Source organism: Coffea eugenioides, chromosome 3, assembly GCF_003713205.1.
Source record: "Coffea eugenioides isolate CCC68of chromosome 3, Ceug_1.0, whole genome shotgun sequence".
Classification (NCBI taxonomy): Eukaryota; Viridiplantae; Streptophyta; class Magnoliopsida; order Gentianales; family Rubiaceae; genus Coffea; species Coffea eugenioides.
In genome coordinates, this window is record NC_040037.1 from 13,966,852 (window position 1) to 13,988,762 (window position 21,911).

Sequence of the window (21,911 nt, forward strand, 5' to 3'; positions counted from 1 at the left end):
TAGTTTAGTTCCAAGAAAATTTAACTGCTGTGGTCAATTTAACCTTTTGTCATTACTTTAAGTATCATTTTGTAAAGTAATGAACAATTAAGAACTTGGCTACATTTTTATAACTTTTGAATGAATTGAATACAGCTTTACCGTGAAAAGAAGTTTACGTTTCCAATTTTTTGCACTCCTGTTCAAGAGTGATGTCTTGAATAAAAGTGGAGTTCTAATAAGAAATCTTATGTTATTTGACAAGTAAAATATTTTCATCACATGTGCACGTAGTACCTAAAAATGTATGAAACTCCTTATTGTACCATTGATATACAAGCTACCTTATATTACTTAGTAAATTAGGTGTCTTTTTTTTTGATAGTTGGGTTAGGTGATAAGGGGAGAGGGATTGCAAGTATGAGGATTTGGAGAAAAAAAAAAAAAGGTGTCATTTACATATCTTAACTAATGTTGCGGGGACACTCGTTAGAAAAATTCTTTTTATAAATAAAAGAATTAAAAAAATAAAAATTATTTTGACACTGCATGATGCATTCTCGCTTTTTCTTTACTTAAGAATATAAATGTTTGCAATCATTACTACATGAGAGTTTAATTAAAAAAAAACAAGAGTAGAGACTAAAATATAATTTTGAAAAGGATGGAAGAAGTCTAGGAACTAGAAGCAAATAAAATGCAATTAATGTTATTGGCAACTTGGCATGTGAGGAAGTTATGAAGGAAAGAATAGGTGGTCCCACAAAATTAATTTGACATATGAGGAAGTTATGAAGAAAAGAATAGATGGTCCCACAAGATTTTATCTCACATTTTTATAAATGTGTTTTCTATTTTTTAAGTTAAATGGAGAGTTTATTGCCAAAATAACTCTTCCTTTGAAACATATATCCAAAGTAACCTAATTTTAAAATTTATTACCTTTATAATTCTTTTTTTTCCACATAAGGTGCATATGTGGTAGGATAGAGATAGAGGCACATACTATCTCTCTTTTCCAATTAATATCATCCCTGATTCTCTCTCTGAACCTACCTACTTTTTTTCCTTTATTATTTTTTGTCCTTTCGTTATTTTTCCTTGTCAAATGTAATTGTTAAAAGTTAATATTTATATTAACAACATCTAAAACTTCATTATCATTCCTGATATTATGAAAATATTCTCCTCGAATTGATAATTTCAAGGTAAATGAAGATTATTCTCTTGTCTTTTCTGTTGTGCAGTTTTTGGAACATTCCTATGGCCTTCAAAACATTTTGAATACTAATTGCTTTAACAAATGATTTCTCACACCGTGTGCTTGATAAAATGTCTAAGAAGAAAACTACGTAACAACATAAATTCATGCTCAATATAAGCATGTTCATTTGTAGTGCCTCTCTATCACATAATCAAATAATCTCGTATACTTGAAGCATTTTTGCACATTTATTCAACATCAATTAATGGCTTGTGTTACTTTTGAGAAACTTTAGCATTATCTTAATTGCAATAGTTTGATTACTTTTTGTAAAAGTACTTTTCAAGGAGTAGAAAGCATGACATAAACAAATATGATAACCTTGAAGTTTTTTAACTTTTTCTTATTATTGCTTATAATGTTCATTGCAATTTTTGTATTTTGCAAATTTATTTTTAAAAAAAAATATGCAATAAGTTTGATACATTTAAAAAAATTGCAGAGAGCAATAATAGCAAGGTCAATAATGGTAAAATTTATTTTAAATAATTATAAGGAAATTATCAAAGTTATGCAAGTTTCTTGTGCCTCTATAATAAAACAGTTTAAATTTTTAGTTTTTATTGGAAACTATAAACTAGATTAAAGTTTCCTTTTTTGTTATCCTGTATGGCAATCAGGGTAATTAGGTGGCAACAATAACATCGATTTGGGAATAAAATTTGAAAGTGAATCACATTGGGAATATTTTTTAGAAAGAGTGTTATTTTGGCAAAAAACTCTTAAATGGATGTATATGGATAAGATGGATAATCCATTTAAATCCACCAACATAATTGGATTTAAATGGTTATCCATTTAAAACCATTGAATTTATATGGATCATCCAAATCCATTTAAGGTTGGTTTATATGGATGGATTGGTGGATATGAATCCATTTTGCCACTTCTACTTGATATTATCTCAAGTACTCTTAATTAAATAACTAATAAATTAGTCTATGAGACTTTGGTTCAGAGGTTTTTTGGATTCTGATCACTCGATTTCCCTTTTGTTTTTTAAATTTCACTCATCTCTTGCTGGAATTTTTTTTTAAAAAAAAATCTAATTGATTTTTCCGGCTAGTTGTGTGTGTTAGTAAGTTAGTGACAGCACAATTAAGAGTGAAAAAAAAAATAAGGAGATTGAAGGGCCATGAAAGAAATCCGATTCTGGTGATTAATTTATATATAGCATCAGGTGCCCACTTTTTGCCGGATCTTATTTTACAATTTGTCCGGCACTCCGGCCCCATTCCACGCTCCTCACGCCGGACAAGAGGCGCTGTTGTCAGAAAAAATTATTTATGTCAGTTTTATTCGATTCCACGTGCAATTTATTTGAATTTATTCAAGATGTAACTCACTTTTAAAATTTTATAAAAATAAAATAAAATTTTGTGATTTTCACTCATAATGTTAAAATCGATATATAAAATATCACATGAACCCTACATTTTCATTTTTTATCAAATGGCCGTCAACTTTTCCATATGATTGCTGTCTGCAACAACAATCCGTGCCTCAACTCCACGAGGTGAGACAGGAATAATTGTCAGATCAATCGTTCTAAAATGATATAACATTTTTTAAATATTTTATAATTCTAAATAAATTATTTATACATATTTACAACACTGTAAGTATAATATTTTATTACTATTTATATAAATTTCATACATAATAATTATATATTTTTTTATCGTGAACCACACTCCATCATGAATTTTACAAGTACTTCACAAACAACTACACTCAAGGTCCGTTTGTTTCAGGTGAAAATGTTTTCCAGGAAAATATTTTCCTAATTTCTCGTGTTTGATTGCACAAAAGTTACTGAAAACATTTTCCTATGTAAACTATTTTCACTCATCTTATGGAAAACAACTTCCCTTCCAAACTTACTGAAGTTGTTTTCCGAAATACATACATCCCACCTGTAGTATGTTCCAAACTTACTGAAAACATCTTGTAGTATGTTCTTTTTTTTTTTAATGTAAACAGGAGGACTCGAACCCAAGATCTCTTCCTTACACTCCTCCCCGTACCACCCAACTCAACCCAACCCTCCCCTAGTATATTCAAAAAAAAAAAAAAAAAACATCATCCTGCTCATCCTATGCTAGTAATTAATAATGTATAATAGAGACATTCTTTTCTAGAGAAACTTTTAGCAGTGAGAGTGCAAGATATATGTCACTATAAGCATTGCATGTGATTGATATTTGACACTAAATGGCCAGCAATTTGTTTATTGCTTAAGGAGATATTTTTTATTCATATATATATTTCTCCAAGGATTTTTAAAGTTAAACAATGAAATAAATTTTCTTATTTTGCATGGGAAGAAGTATGTAGTTATAATGTGTAAAAAGTAAAGATAGAGATAAAAGTGAAAATATTTCAAAAGTTAAACAAACACCAGAAAAATGAAGTAAGAAAATATTTTCAATAAACTAACCAAATACCTGAAAATGATGAAAGGGAAATGATTTTTATGAAAAATTACTTCTACGAAAAAATATTTTCCCAAAGAAAACATTTTACTTCCAACCAAACAGACCCTCAATTTAAAAAAATGTCCTCAACTCCAATTGGGTTAGGGCTGCATTCTGGAGACGTCACTTCAAACTTACACCGCTTTACCGGTGCCCAGCTGAACCGCCACTGTTCCCAACAAGTGTCCTAAGTTGCTGGAAGTGGCAGGTTTTCATTTGGTGCAGACATCTGCACCATAGTCGGATCCGTGCCGGATCTTATCTGCAATTTGTCCACTGGATGAGCTCACTGACTACGTCATCATACCATCCAAATCTCTATTTAACTCGCCCTACTTTGTACTTTCACTACTCTTAACTGAAGAGTAGAGAAGAAAAGCCAGTAGGGTTTTGGAAAAAATTTAGTAAGAGAGCTTAATAAAGACAAAAATGGCGGCAGGAGTAAGGAGAATCAAGCTGGGATCACAAGGCCTAGAGGTGTCAGCGCAAGGCTTAGGTTGTATGGGAATGTCTTTTAGCTATGGCCCTCCAAAACCTGAGCCAGATATGATCAAGTTGATCCACCATGCCATCAATAGTGGCATCACTCATCTGGACACCTCTGATGTCTATGGCCCCCATACTAATGAAATGCTCATTGGAAAGGTAAAGTCAGACCTGATAAGCCAAAATGGCCAAAACCAACTTCTCTTCCTCTCTTTTTTTTTTTCTGGGTTCAAGAAAGTATAATGATGACCAAATGCAATTTCTGTTTCTTTTTTTTTTTTGCGATTTATTGATGGATTTTTGTTTTTGGATTTTTTTTATGCCTATACTAACTCAGCTGAGATGTGGTTGGAAATTTCTCCCTTTTTTTATTGGGGGATTTTGCTTTTTGGTAATTTAATTTTAGTGTTGTGGATGTAGGCATTGAAGGGGGTAGAAAGGGAGAAAGTTCAAATTGCAACGAAATTTGCGTCAAGAATTTTGCCAACCGGAGAACATGTAGCATGTGGCCATCCAGACTATGTGAGGGAAGCTTGTGCGGCCAGTTTGAAGAGGCTAGATGTTGATTATATTGATCTCTATTTTGTTCATCGGATTGACAGAACGATTCCTATTGAAATCACGGTTTGTTTTCGTGGTCTTCTATTTCCATCAATCTCTTTTGGATTAATTAACTCAGTTCGAGTTCTAGTAATAATCAATCAGAGCAATTTGTCATATAGCAGTTTGTGCACGTTTTGCTACCATTTATGCTAACCATGGTTCCGTGTTTGAGCTCTAGAATGAGGAGAAGTTCCCAAAATTATTATGAAATGTAAAAATATTCTACAAAAGAGAGAGAGGGGTGGGTGGGTGGGTGGGTGTGTGTGTGTTTTAGTCCATAGGGTCCTAGGATTTACTGAATGTGAGTTCAATGAGCTGACATTTGGTCAATTCGAGCTCGTGGTGAATGGGACTTCGATCAAAATCTAACCTTTTTAGACCTGACATTTACCATAGGCAAGCTTTATTGAGTTCGCATTTGACAAATGCATGAGGACCGTCTTGTCCCAGAACATACAACCAAAAAAACCCTTTTGTAGAACAGTGTTGAATTTCATCATAATGAATCAGAGTTAGAGATAAATTTGCATTACTGTGCAATGATTCCCCCCCCCCCCTCCCCAACAACAAACAACACAACAAACAACACAAAAAAAAGGGAAAATCTATTTCCTTATTTGAAGCCTATGCAAGTAAACAGCAGCTAAGCATTGTTTGGATTACATTGAACTATTGTTTTCAGAACTATTAAATTAATTAAAGGGTTCCTATTGAACTCATGGTTTGTATTACTTTTCCCTTGATACTTATCAGTCTGTTTTTTAGTTCTTTTTCTTTTTAAAGATCTTATTGGTCTTTCTTGGATTAATTCATTCAGATTCTCAAGCATTACTGAGGGATCAGAACAATTCATTATGGTGTAGAATGAGTTTTTAAGTTTTGCAGTATTATTTATGTAATCTGTAGATTCCTATTTGATTTTGAGAATCTAATTGGATAAACTTGCATTATTGTGAAGTGAATTAAATTTTCCAAGATTTTATTCCATCGTTTGTAATCTATGCAAGTAGAACAGGTTAATTCTACAGTAGCATATGTTCACACTCCCCCCCCCCCCTCTTTTTCTCTTAATTTTATTCATGTCTTTGCAATATCACTCGTGTATGTTTTATAGCTTAGTTAGGCGCTAGTAGTCCTCTGCTTTTTTAAGTATTCACCGGAAGTTGATGGATGTCCCCAAGCCTTTTCGCTTGTGCTTTTGTATTTGTTGTGAAATTACAAATAGATTTGCACATTAGACAGATTTGTGAATTGAAATCCTTCTATAACCTGCAACTTCTAGGTTGGAGCTCTGAAGCAACTGGTTGAAGAGGGTAAAGTAAGATACATAGGTCTATCTGAGGCCTCTCCGGAAACAATCAGGAGGGCTCATGCTGTTCATCCCATAACAGCTGTGCAACTAGAATGGTCCTTGTGGACAAGAGATGCTGAGGAAGTGGTTATTCCCACATGCAGGTAAGTCATCCAAAAGATATGCTCCACATAATAATCTTCCATAGTTGGGAGCTTGTATTGCCCCCTCAGCTTACTAATTCAGGATGATTTTTAATTATAGGGAACTAGGCATAGGAATTGTATCATTCAGTCCTCTGGGCAGAGGATTCTTTGCATCTGGTGCAAAGTTGACGGAGAACTTGACTAGTAATGACTTCCGTAAGGTATGTGCCCAAGGCTTGTGCAATTTGAAATCTTACTCCAATTGCAGATTACATCTAGTAATCTGAGTCTATTGTTTACCCCTCCTTGCAGCCCATGTAGTGTTTTCCAGAATTCGTAATACGTTGAATTCATGGTTTCCTTAGATTTACTAGAAAATATACAAAAGTTTTCTTGCGTATATCTTCCTTTGTTTTTGGTTCTCAATTAACTTTGTATGTTACTTCAACTTGCTCTGAAGTCCATGTTTCAGAACTGAAATGGAAGCAGTTGTTCGTTAGTAAGAAAAATCTTCGTATTATCTTGTTTTTGACTAAGTTCTCTTGACTATAGTTTCCTGTGTTTGGCTCATGTGACTTTGCTATGTTACTTGAACTTTCTCTGAAGTCTATTTTTCAGAAGTGAAATGTAGCCAGTTGTTGCTATGAAAAACCTACCTGTTATCCTGTTTGGTCACTGGTCACATTTCCATTTTTTTAAGCAGTTACTGGCGACATTGTTTTATTTTCCTTTTCATATGCTTTCTGCTGTCTTTCCCTGCCACCATATCTGACAGGGCATCTTTTAGAAACAGGCAAAAGCACCACATCATTTTTTTTTTATCTTAAAGCAAAGATCTGGAACGGGCACTGTACCTCAGTATACTTCGTGAATCTCATAGTGAATAAGTATCCACTATGGTTATGCAGATACTAAAACAGTATCCTCTGCATTTTAAATCTCATTTTCTCGCTTAAAAACTTGAGTCTATTTGGTTTGAACTTATGGTAGCTGCAGATTAATTTCAGAAATGTCATTGAACATTTGCTGTTACTCTAGCTTTTTGACCATGTGACAACTCCCTGAGATTGTACTAACATATTAGTCCAATCGCCATATTACACTTTCTTGCACTCCCTTGTTGCTTTTACCTTGGCATGTATGTGCCTGGAGTGATATTTAGAAAGTATAAAGCAGTAGTACAAAAGATTTCATGGCATCATCTTCTTTTTTTTTATTTATTTAATTCTCTGGTCGGAGGTGAGAATGTACTCTCTTGGTAAAATTTACAAGTGCCTTCTTAGTAAGTGATGCTTTTGGGCTAGATTTTGAACAGCAAAGCACAGGTGCATGGGTACAATCAGTCTATATGATTTTAATGTTTTACAGCAAATGTTTGCTGCATTTGTAGAGGATCCCGAGGTTTCAGGAGGAGAATGTTGAGCACAATAACAAGCTGTTCGAGCAGGTTGCTCAGTTGGCAACAAGAAAGGGTTGTACTCCATCCCAATTGGCCTTAGCATGGGTTCATCATCAAGGGGACGACGTCTGTCCCATTCCTGGCACCACCAAGATTGAGAACCTGGAGAGCAACATCAAGGCCTTATCGGTGAAGTTGACACCGGAAGAAATGGAAGAGCTTGAATCAATTGCTTCAGCTAATGCAGCAAAGGGTGACAGATACCCACCTGCTATAATGGCAAATACTTGGAGATTTGCAAATACTCCGCCTCTGTCATCTTGGAAAGCTACATAGAAAGGTGTATTGACTCTTGGTAACTGATCCCTCTGTACTCTTGTTTTCTTTGAAGGTCTGTTACATAGTTTACATGAAGCTCTGTAACCTGTTTGTTTGTACTTTTTATTATGGTTGCAATAAAACCCAGAACCCAACAACCCGTCCAAACCGCCCACTTAATTTAAAGGTTGGGTTGGGTCATTTGGGTGATGGGTTTTGACGGGATGGGTTAGTAAACCCAGCTCGTTTAGTGGGTGGATTGGGTTTTTCACTTCAGCGACTTCTCATTCTCTGCAAGATCACCACCTTTGCATCATCCCTATCATGAAGATTCTGTGGAGGTTGGGTGTTCACTGAAGGCTTCTTTTTGTTGCAGTCATCCATCAGCTATACATCAGAAATCTAGCAGTGTTTCACAAAGCTGGTAATTCTGATACAACTAGTGTACTAGCTATTGTCTTGGGACTTTGTCAAGGAGGTTGTTGCTGGAGGGCCAAAGATTCCTGTAATAAAAGCAAATTGGGATATGATAATGGGAGCTTAGCCTGCCTCGTTTCTGTTTTGGCTGATGGCTAGCTTGTGTTTCATGCTGTTTGGCTACTAGTTTGTTTGTTTGTACTTGTGGTTTCACTTTCGTGCATAATGGGATTTGATAATGGATACTTTGTTTTGTCTGCTTTGATGTTTGCTTGATAATTCTACTTCCGTGATTCATTGCGAGGAGCATTGTGCTCAGCAGGAAAGATCAATTTTTCAACTCAATAGCATCTGTTTTAGTTACCCCTGCTTAAGTTAACTTTTCTTCTGGAAAGACTCTTGATTTTCTTTCTTACTACAATCTATCAATTCAACATTTCTCTTGAACATTTACTTTTTGATACTTGACATGTAAGTGAAGGTAAATTAGATATTCATTTGCATTGGCTTTTAATTACTAGAAATGAAGGTAAATTAGATATTCAAGCTTTTAATTATGGAAAAGATGTTTTTGTTTCGTCATTGAAATAAAATTGCTATATAAAAAAGACACACCGAAAAAAAAGAAGATTTTTTTTTAAAAAAATTTTAAAAACGTGAATTGTAAAATGCTTCTAGCTTTATGTTAGTTTTCTTTAATGTTGTTTTTAGAGGTTAAAATGCAAATGACACCAAACTTTAGGAGATTTAATGCTTTAATCCCTTATTATTTTTTGGCTTCTAGCTACAAGAAATTCAAATCATGTTAAAAGAAGGATTAAACGAGCGTCTGAATTAAATCTTTGGACATTAATTATCAATAAAATTAATAAATTATCATAATATCATATAACAGATCTTATTTTTTTTCGTGATTTTTTTTGTTCAAAAGGCTTTGCGCCATATATTAACTTGAATCTTTTCGTTCGTTGGAGGGTGAAAAACTTCTTGAATCTTGAAAAATCGCATAAACATTCAAGATTCAAATTTTCATTTAGTTTCACTCCACCCAAATGCAAATTAACTTTCTGAGGGGAACGGATTTCAAACCTATAACATTGATGAGCTAAAAAGAATTGATAATTATCTTTTTTAAAATCCCCCGTAGATTAATCAGGCCTAGTACCCATTTCGGACACCAGGGAATGGTTATTTAGATGGTACTCCTGCCCTGATATCTGGCCCGAATTATAGAGAGGCTGTGATAGGAAGGCTCAAACAGAAGTTTAGGTCTACACCAACATGGGATGGCCCATTGAAAGTCAGGAATTCAATTTTATGAGGCCCAAACTGCAACGAGTAGCCGACAATGTGAAGAGAATCCTTTTGTCCATCTACTACGCTTCGTTTGCCTTTTTTTGTTTTGGTGGGGATTGGTGTGGGAATGGTTAATAAAAGTTATTAGATAACGTCAACTTTCAAAGTTGTCTCTATCATTTGGAAGATTTAATTATAGGCATAATTTCAGAAACCTAAAAGGTATTAGATAACGTCAACTTTCAAAGTTGTCTCTATCAATTGTAAGAGTTAATTATAGGCATAATTTTAGAGACCTCGCTGAGGTTTCTGATTATTTCACTGGACTCCCTCTTATTTTTTAAAATTACACTAACTTTCCTTGAGATTATTTATATTATAATATTTAGGTCCAATCAATAATTAAAAAATAATATTAGGAGAGAGTAAATAATATAATGTTATCATTGTCCCTCATCTACTATATTATTTAATTAATTTAATATCAACCCACGCCTTAAAGAAAAATACTAAAATTTGTTGTATATCATTAGGGATCAAGTCATATATAGTATAAAAAAAATAGTATACCATTTTATAAATATTTTTTTAGTTAATACAATATTCAAATTACTCTTTTCAATTACAGAATCATTGTCAAACATGATTAACAACAAATAATTAAAAAATTTGCGATCAAAATATTACAGAGAGCAAACTTTAATATCATAAATATTCTTGTCAACATATCAAACTTAGTTACTGAGATTTTTATTATATTAAAATTAGCTCTTTGTAGTATTTTAGTTACAGATTTTTTTTATTATTCGTTGTTGATCATGTTTGACAATGAGTTTGTAATTGAAAAGAGCAATTTGGATCTTACATTAAGTGAAATACACAGAATGATACACTATTTTTTATATCATATGTGATTTGATTCCTGATGATAAACAGTAAATGGATGAGGGATAATGGTGAAATTATATTATTTTCTCTCTATTAATAACACTTTTTTATTGTTAGTTGGATCTAAATGTTACAAGATAATAAATCTCAAGAGAGGATAATGTAATTTTTAAAATTTATAGGGAGGCCAGTGAAATAGTTAGAAATCTCATGGAAAGTATCCCCTAATTGAAAAATCTCCCTTGAATAGACAAAATAAAATAAAAAACTAAACGTTTGTAAGGCATCAACCAACTACCCATGAAACTGGGAAAAGTTAGGTTCAATGATAAGATGGAAGGGATTTTAAGTATGAGATTTTGGATTCAAAACATTCCACTTAAAAATCCGTGGAGTTGGTTTCTTGTCTCTCCTCGCTTCTTAATTTCCAACCCTCCTTTACTAGTTTTTTTTTTAAAAAAAAAAAAAAAAGCCATGAAGTCGAACTTTTTTGGGTTTTCTTTTTTAAGTTACCATACTTCAATTGACTGAAACCTATGGTCTTATAGGTTGGACCTTTATCACTGGTCACAACCTAACCAAATCAGTTTTAAGTGAAGGTGGACTGGCAAAAATATTGTACTTGATCAGTTACCAATTGACGCTGAACTCCACTACAAGACCTTAGCATATGCTGACATTGCAACAGCTGTTAATTCTTCAGATGGTCCGAGCAAATGCACTCATTGAAACTCGTAGGTTTGAACACTTCGAGGTACCTAACCAAGATGCCGGTATAAAAGCCCCTTAATTGGGGCAATCTTCTTCAACCGCAAGTGAGGAAAAAAGAAAAAAGAAAAAAGAATAGCAATGTGCCACTATCATTTATATAATTATATGACCTAATTGAATCCCTTAAATTTTGCTTATTTTCATGTGGCCCCCTCGAAATGTTAAACTTTTCATCAATCTATCTTGTCACTCTAATTTTGCCATAATTATTTACGGGAAACGGCGCTTATGGGGTAAAATAATTAGCATGCACTAATTTGGGATGGAAATTAGTAAATCAACAGATTCTAGTCTAAGGAGATCAAAAATTACAACTTACAATTCGCATTCGCTGATGATTGGATTTTTTAATTTGCTTATCCCCATATTATATTCAACAGTTAAGTTTCGTTTAAATTTCACTACCCACCACAACTTTATCATTTTTTGTAAAGGAAAAACAGCTGATTTAAGCAAAGAATACCATATAACCTAACGACAAAAAAGGAGTGAAACCGCGTAAAAAATAGTGGAAGGATTAAAGAGTTCACGAGCAAGGTTATGACATATTACGCGAAAAATGAGAGACTTTTTTTTTCCTCTTTCCATCAAAAGGTGTGATGTGAATAAATTTTCTGCGAATTTTGTGAGTTCCTTAAAGGCCGTTCGAGTGATTAATGAATTTTGATAGATTATTTTTCCTTAAATACTAGAAGGATTACGGCAACAGGCAAAATTGACTCAAAATTTTAATTTTTCAAAGATGAAATTGAGAAAAAGCAAAATTGAGGAGGCTCAATTGTGACAAGTTAATTTATGGAAGTGCTAAAGCACCTAAATCCAAAAATAAAAAAAGAAAAAAGAATTAAGAAGACAAATTTTTAATAGTGAAACATACGTTTGGAAAAGGAGGAAGGCACTTCTACTACCTAAAGAGGTTATGTAAGACGTAACAAATATACAGATATAATTAGATTAAAAAGATGTTTTGACATTTTTTTTTAAAAATAGGTGAGATTCGAAACTCCGACTTATGGTCCAAGCAAAAATTTAATCCCTATATACGTGGTCGCTGAACTAAAGCTGAGTGGTTGGGGCACTTCCACTATTTGATAGAATAAATGATTACAGACAGCAAATTACCACACTTTATGTTATCTTCAGTCAAAGTCCCCTTGTTAAAGGAGGACCCAACTTGCTAGGTGCTAGTACCTATGTTGACAAGTCATGAAGAAGAAAATTTTGTTGAGATCTTTTTGCTGCTCCACTCGAATGATGAATAAGAAAACATTGGTGGTTCCAAGGACAATGAATTGTCTTAAATTGAGGAACTCAAAAGGAATTTTGCGGCATCTGTTTCTTTAAGCTCCATTGTGATTGTGTGCTTGGAGTACACTTCCAATGTTCCACCACACGTTTTCTTCAACTGCAGACATTAGGTTTGGAAAGGGCTTACCAAACTTGAGAGTCAATGTTAGTACATCATTGAAAGCAATTTTGATAGCAAATTGGATCAAAAGTTCTCCACTTCAATAGTACTTTATTATCAAGAATAACCATTTCATTCTCATTGTCGGTTTCCCGTCGGTTCCTGTGACTCGGTTGAGCCACTCTCCTGGAATAGATTAGAATAGTAGATTAGAATAGGAGTAAGAGTAGATGCAGATGATGACAATTAATTGAAAAAAAATTCTTATTATCGGTGGTACCCTAATTACCATTGTTAGCCAATTCTTCCTAGTATTATTTTCAAACAATAACATACTTAGGGTCACATGATAAGATATGAATAGGGGTTAAGCACAATTAATCCCTTAAAGTTTACTCAATTCCTCACTTTATTCTCTAATCATTTTTCTGTCTCACTTTATCTCTTATTAGATAAAATTATTCATCTATTATTCTAATTTCTCATTTTTATTTTTTGACCCTTTCGTATTTTTTCCTCTTTTCCACTCTAATTTTTTTTTGTCTCTTTCTTCTTTTCTTGCTTCTTCTTCTTTCCTACAAGAAACTTCATTTTAGTGATATAAGGTAAAAAAGAGAAATTGCAAAGATCTATCGCTTTTCAAATGATCACAAAATATCCAAGTGCTTTCCCCAAAATACCATTTTTTGACCTTTCACTTCTTTTGTTTTTCCCCTTCCCGTTCTAGTTTCTTATTTTATTGTCAAGAAAATATCACAAGACAAATTTGTTACATGATTAGTGATTATTAATTGGAATTTGTAACACATGACATCGTACAAAAAATTGAAATTAACTTTTGATGCCTTCCAAAGTTTCACCCATAAGCCCAATTACAATCTCTAGATAAAGTTTTCTGTTAAGGATGGAAGAGAGAAGAAAGAAAGAAGAGAAAAAGAAGTAAAAGAGGGGAAAGGGAGGGAAAAAGGATAAATGAAAAGTCAAAATAATGAAATGGTAATTTTGTCCTATAGAGGATAAAGTAATAATAATTAAAGGTTAGGGATAAAGTGAGAAATGGGGTATACTTTAAGGGGATTAATTGTAATTAACCCTATGGATAAGGTGTCACTTTTCTAACAAAAGAATAGATTTGCTCTGAAAAAAGTATTACGATTAAGTTGATCGGTGGCAATTTTGAAATTTACAATATGAACAGATTCCCATTTTTGGTGTGGTTTTTTTCTTTTGGTGCCATTTTAAGACACAAAATAGAGAAAATTAATATTTGATTATGTCTTCCTAATTATTCTTAAGTAACGAAGTAAAGATATTTTAAGGGTAACTTTTTAAACATTATTATGTATAAATTTTTTTTAGACTAACAGATTTAGATCATGTCACATAATATGAATTTAAATTTGAAATTCAAATATGTATATTTGACATACATTCATAATTGCTAGAATAAAAAAATGACTACATTGTCAATCAATGTATAAAATATTAATCCGTATTTTAATAATATGAACTTACTGGCTAGTTTAATTTTTCCATGCATCATATTCGCGTGTTATGTAATGATATTGCTTTTGATGACAAAAAAGCTTGCAATGCAACTGAAAGATATTTCTTGCAAGAAAAGTATAACAGCTAATTTCACTTTGTTCTTTTTAACTTTATCTAAATTTCAGTTTTGGTCTCTAGATTTCAAAATGGAACACTTTATTTTTTAAAAATATCATATCCGTCTCACTTTATTTTCTAAAGTATATAATTTGTCACATTTTAACCTTAAAATATAAAATTTTGTCCCACTTTACTTTCATCAACAATTTTACTTAAGTTAGACAAATTTTTTTATTTTAGGGACTAAAATGTTCTATTTTGAAGTTTAGAAATCAAAATAAAAATTCAAGTATAGCTAAAGGATGCAAAGAAATTAACCCAAAGTACAATGTGCCGGAAATTTCCTTTTATGGTAAAAGCTAAGCACTACCTAGAGAATGAACCTACCGTTCTTTGGGACCAGTGTTTCGAATATTGAATGTATCAATTAATTCCATCCTTCATTGTTCACTCTGACGATTCAACGGGAATGGAGATCAAAAGTTTGATGGGATATATTTACTGTACTGCCTTTTCTTTTTCTTTTTTGTTTGTGTTTGAATAGGATCCCTTTTGCAATATTTAAGAAAGTCAAGATCTTTTTTGTTCGGTGGTGAAAGAAAGTCAAGATCTTGTCAACCGCTATCTATTAAAATCGGGTTAATTTCACTTTGTCCCCCCACACTTTGGACGATTATCCACTTAAGTCCCTAAACTTCAAAATGGGACACTTAAGTCCCTAAACTTATAAATACCTCCCACTTAAGTCCCAGAACTTATAAAATGGGACACTTAAAACCCTAAACCCTTATAAAATAGGACACTTTGACCACCCACGGCATTCAGGATTTGTTAACAATTTTCCTTAAGTGGGAGGTATTTATAAGTTTAGGGACTTAAGTGTCCCATTTTGAAGTTTAGGGACTTAAGTGGATAATCGTCCAAAGTTTGGGGGGACAAAGTGGAATTAACCCATTAAAATCACTTGGAGGAATTATGTGGTTTGACAAATCTATTGGCTTTCCCAGATAGGGATTTTTTTGTACCAAAAAAAAAGTTTGAATATATTCAATTTCAGTCATCACCATGGATCCGAACATATTTATAAAATTATAGGTCGTTTACAGAGTTTTTTATAGATCACCCATCAATACAATCCTTACATTAACAACGGAATTTGAACACGTGACCTTTTGTGAGAAAGCGGTCGATTCTTGTCAACTGATCTAACTTGTGTTGCCTCTCTGTTAGGGTTAAGTTCAGGAACCTTGCATGAGGTTTTTGACAGAGTATTTGAAGGGGAAAAATGACCAGAATTACTTATCTAGCTCTTGATGGTTGAAGGTACGTTTTAGAGAGGAGTAGAGTGACAGGTTGCATGTTTATTATTAAATTTATGATTATTTTTTCTTGATTTTAGCAAAATATTGTATTAATTGATCGATTTTACTTATATTTGATAATTGGTATTGGTGGTAGGGATCCGGAATAAAAAAATATATACGTGATTTTTAATTGGGTTTCTGTGCAATACAGCGTGGACACGTAAAAGTCTAAACTCATGTTTAGAAACTTAGGATTTGGCATGTGATCTCCAGTTGTGAATTGAAATCACAAGAATCAGATGTTTCACCAAATGGATAGCCTTTTACTCCTGCCAGGATACTAGTCTATCTATCTACTAAGACTTTTTTTTTCCGATAAGAATGTTGACTTATTGGGATTTTGATTTCATTTAGAAAGGGCAGTTTAGTAGGAGTTCGAAATGAAGGAGAAACGTTGTGATCTATATCTTTTGCTTTCTCATAGGAATAGGAACAACGTACTTTTCCCCTTTTTCCTCTTGACTTTTTATCTCACAATTGGAGAATGATCTTCGAACTTAACTATTTCGCATGGGATTTCTTTAATGGAGAAACTGGACTTTTCATTCTAGCCAAGCAACAATGAAGCATTTGATTCAACTAAAATTGTGAGATAGAATTGATTATATTTATTTCTTTTATTTACTGGTATTCATATGTTCTCTGATTTAATTTCTTATGATTATTATATTATTTGAATATCCAGAACTCGGTGTTTAAATTAATCTAATAACCTAAAACCCAATTAGAATAATCAAATCATAATTGTTTAATTGATTTAAATTAGTGGTAACTGGCATGATTGAATTTGTATCAGAGACATATGGACTAATTCAAAATAACTATCATAACGTGTTATTTGATTAGAATAAGGCTTCTCTAATTCTTAAAACAATTAGAAAATTGAACTTTAAAGTCTTACCTAAAGTTATTTCTTGATTAGGACAATGGTTAACGGTTGTACCTTAACCACCAATACAATAAGGAGAAGTTGATTGATATTGCTTATTTGGCAGTTATAACTTATATATGAGTGAGTAAATGAAATTATTATTGCGTCAATGATCAATTAAGTGAACCATCTCTGAAATTATTTCTTGGCTAAAACTTATTTATTATTGTTTCAATTTTAATAAATTGTCATTTAGTTCTTTTTATTTGAATTATTTAATTATTCTCAATTTTTTTATAAAAATTCCCCTTACCCTGGACTTTGGAAGAAACAAATTTTTTTTCAATCTTTGTGAATTTAACCCTACTCATCGCTATATATAAAATTTATATTTTTCTTGAGTATGTATTTATTATTACACAGGGTCAATATCTATAAATTTTTGGATAGATATTTATTATTGCATATACTCGATTCCTGTCAATATTTGACGTCGTTGTCGGGGACTGGTATCTGATTAATTTGTTTTCATTTTGAGTTCATCTTATTTTCTTCAAATTTTGTTTTTATTTTTCTCTTTTTTTTACTAATTTATGGCTACCAATATTCAATATTTTGGTAATAGCCAGAATTTTATTCCTATGAGGATTAATGAGGCTCGTGTCTCTTCTAATGATCAACATTTAGATACACTAATCTCTCTTGTAGAAAAATTGGCTGTTACAACTTGTGAAATGTGTTATACCTCGGATCACTTAATCGATGTGTGCCCTGCATTTCAAAATAACTTGAAAACCCCAATCAATACTTTTGAAGATTTTTCAACCATATCTCAACTATGAGATGACCCTTATTCAAACATATATGATTAAGGATGGTGGAACAACTCCAACTTTAATTATGCAACAAGGCCAATAGGTTTTCAACATCAATATCAACAGCAACAATTATCATCCTTGCCAAGTATGTCTCTTAAATAAATTATTGAATTACTAGCTACTAATATATATCAATTTCAGCAGGAGACAGAAATGAAAATTAGAAACATAACGGATTAAATGTGTCTATTGGCATCTACAGTGATGCAATTGACTTCTCAAATTTGTGAAAAATCACCCTCACAGACCATTATTGATCTTAAAAAAGATGAAAGTGCAATTACCCCGACAAGTGTTAAGGAACTGCAAGAGTTTCAAGAAAAAGGATATAAAGATACAGTTGAAAAGGAAGTTCAAAAGGAAGAAATGAAACCCCAACGTCAAATCGCTTTAGTGAACAATTTTCAAATGTGGTAACACCCCCTCTATTCCTTAGCCGACATTCTCTTAACTCTTATTCTATAATTTCTGTAAATGAGGTTGACTTTGTTATATCAGAAATTTTTGAGTTTCATAGCAGGAATAAGTTAGAAGTTGCGATGGCCAAATATTTTGAATTGATAATTGCTCGTGATGGAGGAGTAAGTGAAAAATTAAGTCACTGCTTACTTGTTTAGTTCTATCTACTAGTTAATGGAAGAAAGTAACTCGTGTTCTTATGGATCACTCTACTTACGAAAGTTATCAAGATTACATAGAGAATGAAGTATTGAAACGAGTTATAAGATTTTATCCTTCTTGAACAAATATGGCAATGTCTAGTCAAAAATATTAAAGAAAGACACTTATTGGGAAATAACTCAATTCATTTTTAGTTTATTTTGATTACTTTTATTTTGGGTTTCTTGTGTTTTGCCTGTTTAATTTTGATTTTGTTGTTTTAGTGGACAGAAGACTACTACCAGATAAGGCACGCCCATACCCAACTAATTGACAAGTTTTCATGTCATGTTTAGAAAGTTTAGAAGACTACTGGTCAACAAGATATGCCCATGTCTATGAGTCACGTTGAAATTGACGAGTTAGAAATTTTTTATCAGAAAACTCCTTATGTTTTAGGTGTGCTCACATCTAAAATAACTAAAGAATTTGGTGGCTATTTTTATTCTATTGGTTTCATCTCACTTTTTGCTCTTGATATTTAGCAATATGATGCCCTCCTCTATGTTTAGAAAAGTTTCGTTGTTCCTCTTTCTATTATTTTGTTCTTTATTTCTTATATTAGGAACAATATAAGATTTAGGAGTTGGGGGTAGTATATTGGTAAAGTGCAAGTGTAATCATTATGACATTTTTTGGCATTTCTGTTTAAAATTTTCAAATTTCATCTATTTTTGTCAATTTTTGAGCATTTTTGTAGTTATTCCTGATAATTAGTAGCTAGAATCTCAAATGTGACTATTGTTAAGGTTTTATATACTAATGTGTTAAGTATGAAGTGATAAGATTTAAGGGTGTCTCTCTAACGAATGTTTGAGATTTTGTGACTTTTACAATTTTTGATTAACTTTTCTAGTTATTGTAAATATTTTCTGGCATTTTTCGTATGAATTGGTTCAAATATTAATTTTAGTTCTTCATGTTTGAAAAATGAAGCAGACTTGTGTGGTCTTTAATTTTATTTTGGTACTTATTTGTGAATTATGTTTGGCTATATTCTGTTAGTTATCGTTGCCTAGTAATCGGGGATTTTCACCATAAGTGTCAACTTTCGCGTTAAAAGGTAGTGATAACTATGAGTATGTGGTCTTTAAACAATGAGAATTGAGTAGCTGACCTCTTTCATTTGATAGATGTTGAAATTTGCGTAAAAAGGCTTGAATGGTTAAGGACTAAATAATTCTAAAAAGAAAAAAGAAAAAATGTGCTAATAGTGAAAATTGTGGAAGTATATAATGATTATGTTAGCCTACTGATCCATGAGTTTTAGTGTTGAGATTTTATTTAATAGTTGAACTATTTGCTGACAAATGTTGGTTGAATATTTTATATCCTTAGATTAGTTAGTCAAGAATTAGGAGGGTCCTTAGTTTTAAAAGTTAACCGAAGAGATATTTCCTCGAGACCAGCCACTAATACTTGACATATGTTTTAATTGTATCTTGACAATAGGTGATTTGGGCGATAGCCATTATTTGAACTTAATTATATGATTTGTTGTTCTCGTGCTTGAGAACAAGCACAGTTTAGGTGTGGCGAAGATTAATAGGTTGCATTTTTATTATTGAATTTATGATTATTTTTCCTTTGATTTTAGCAAAATATTGCATTAATTCGTGGATTCTAGTTATATTTGATAATTAGTGTTGGTGGTGGGAATTCGGAGCAAAAAGAAATTAAAGATGTAATTTTTAACTGGATTTCTGTGCAATTCAGCATGAGCACGTAAAAGTCTAAACTCTGCACGTCTAGGAAGTTTCGAATTTGGCACGTGATCTCCAGTCGTTAATTGAAGTTGCATGAATTAGATGTTTCACTAGATGGATAGTCTTTTACTCCTACTAGGATACTAGTCTATCTATTTACTAAGACTTTTTTTTTCAGATAAGAATGTTGACTTGTTGGGATTTTGATTTCATTTAGGAAGAATAATTTAGTAGGAGTAGGAAACGAAGCAGCAAAAAAATTTTACTCCCTTCCCCCTCTCTCTCCCTCTCCCTCCATTGGAACAAATAGTAGTAGAAACAAAAAAGAGGGAGAGGGGAGGGAAACAGGAGAGAGGTCGAAACAGTAGAAACAAGAAGAGGGGGAGGGCGGAGGGGGAATGAGAGAGGGGGAGAGAGGACGAGAGGAAGGGAGGGAAGGAGGAGCGAAAGAAAAAAAGAGGTGGGTGGCACTAGAAACGGCGCCGACCGGTCTTGGCTGGTGACGGATGTGGTGGTGGGTTGAGGTGGAAGAAGAAAGGAGGAATGGAATTTCTTTTTTTTTTTTTGTGTTTTAGGTATTTTGAAATGTGTAGTTTAAAAATTTTGAGAAATTATGTATCATTACTATAGTTAAAGTTGTTAAAAAACTTGTAGGAAACAAATTTGGCAAAAACTCACTTTGCCAAACAGGGCTTAGGTGTCTTTAAGCATTAAGAATTTAAGATAGAGATTTATATTTTTTGAAAATCAACATTTCTTCTATTTTTTAGTTCAAGTCTATTTTTTGAATTAATTGTTCATATTAAATTTTAATGGTTCATGTAAGGGTATGTTCGAAAAGATATCCTTTCTAGTATTTTACATTAATCTTTATGCATATAGGTTCACTTCATTATATTGAAACTTAACAAAGTGTAATAATTAAAATTCCAAGAACATTGATCTATTTTATTTAAAACCTCAAGGAAGGTTTCTGAAATATTTATGTCGCTTCCTTCTCAGTGACGACTTGTTAAAGCATTTATCATTGGGTTTTTCTAATAACGGGCCATATGTAATATATATACATATATATTTCTTTCGTATTTAGACATTTTTCTAAATTAACTTTATTTTTATAAAAAAATTAACTAACATCTCTCTTAAACATTTGCCTATTAAGCAACCTTTAACTACCCGAATGAAAAGTTTTACTCAAATTGTTGGATGTGGTCAAACCAAACTACTCAAAAAGGGTTGGTTTGCCTATTAAGCATCCTTTAACTCGAACCCTAGTGAAAAGTTTTACTCAAATGGTTGGATATGGTCAAACCAAACTATTCAAAAAGGGTTGGTTTGCCTATTAAGCATCCTTTAACTCGAACCCTAGTCAAACTATTCAAAAAGGGTTGGCAAATAATTGGTTAATAGTTCTACTCGATTTGATATTAATAGAGCTCGAGTCAAAAGTTAGTACACTAACACTCTCATTCAGTTTTCATATACATACTTAAACCAAACTTTTGGTATCAACTTAGCTAACAGATCAATTCGACTCAAGTTTACATAAAAACAATTAGGCTTTACTATTCAAACCGGCACTATTTATCAAATTTATTAGACCCAGTCAAGATATCAACTCAGCAAAGTCATGATATAACTAATTAGTGATTCAACCATAAATTTTTCGATTGAACCAATGGTACCCGGTTTGTTAGGATTGAGCATTATTTACCCAATTTTATTTGTTTACATCATCATTACAATTTCCAATACACTTTTTTATCTTCTCAATTGCCTTTTTATCGTACATACATCACATCACAAAAAGTGCTACAGTAAAAATATCCCAAATAATTTCAAATAACTTACAATCCAAACAAACCCAATTATTAATATAACAAAATATTATATTTTGATTATCTATATAACCGATTGACCCACATGATTTTCTGAATTTCGCTAGTTGAACTTGCGATTCTTGAATCCCGTCCTTATGTGATCCAATTAATGACTAGATTGGATTGGTTGATTTGTTTATCGAGTTGGCCGGTTAAACCTCCGAACCAAACCAGGTTTAATAACTAGGCCATGTATAGATA

At 32.4% G+C, this 21,911-nt stretch overlaps 1 protein-coding gene across 3 annotated transcripts; it reads left to right on the plus strand.

Annotated features, from left to right (window-relative positions):
• The first annotated feature begins 3,819 nt into the window (after positions 1-3,819).
• On the plus strand, positions 3,820-8,645 carry LOC113764720 (probable aldo-keto reductase 2). 3 transcript variants are annotated; one of them, XM_027308693.1, is made up of 6 exons: positions 3,820-4,365; positions 4,627-4,830; positions 6,092-6,264; positions 6,365-6,467; positions 7,637-8,000; positions 8,340-8,645. In XM_027308693.1, exons 1-5 carry the CDS (start codon positions 4,150-4,152, stop codon positions 7,979-7,981), a joined length of 1,041 nt encoding a protein of 346 aa, XP_027164494.1. In that variant the 5' UTR covers positions 3,820-4,149; the 3' UTR covers positions 7,982-8,000; positions 8,340-8,645. The 3 variants fall into 3 exon arrangements, with proteins under 3 accessions (XP_027164494.1, XP_027164495.1, XP_027164492.1); XM_027308694.1 differs by having other exon boundaries at positions 7,637-7,985; XM_027308691.1 differs by having other exon boundaries at positions 7,637-8,645.
• The last annotated feature ends 13,266 nt before the right edge of the window (positions 8,646-21,911 follow it).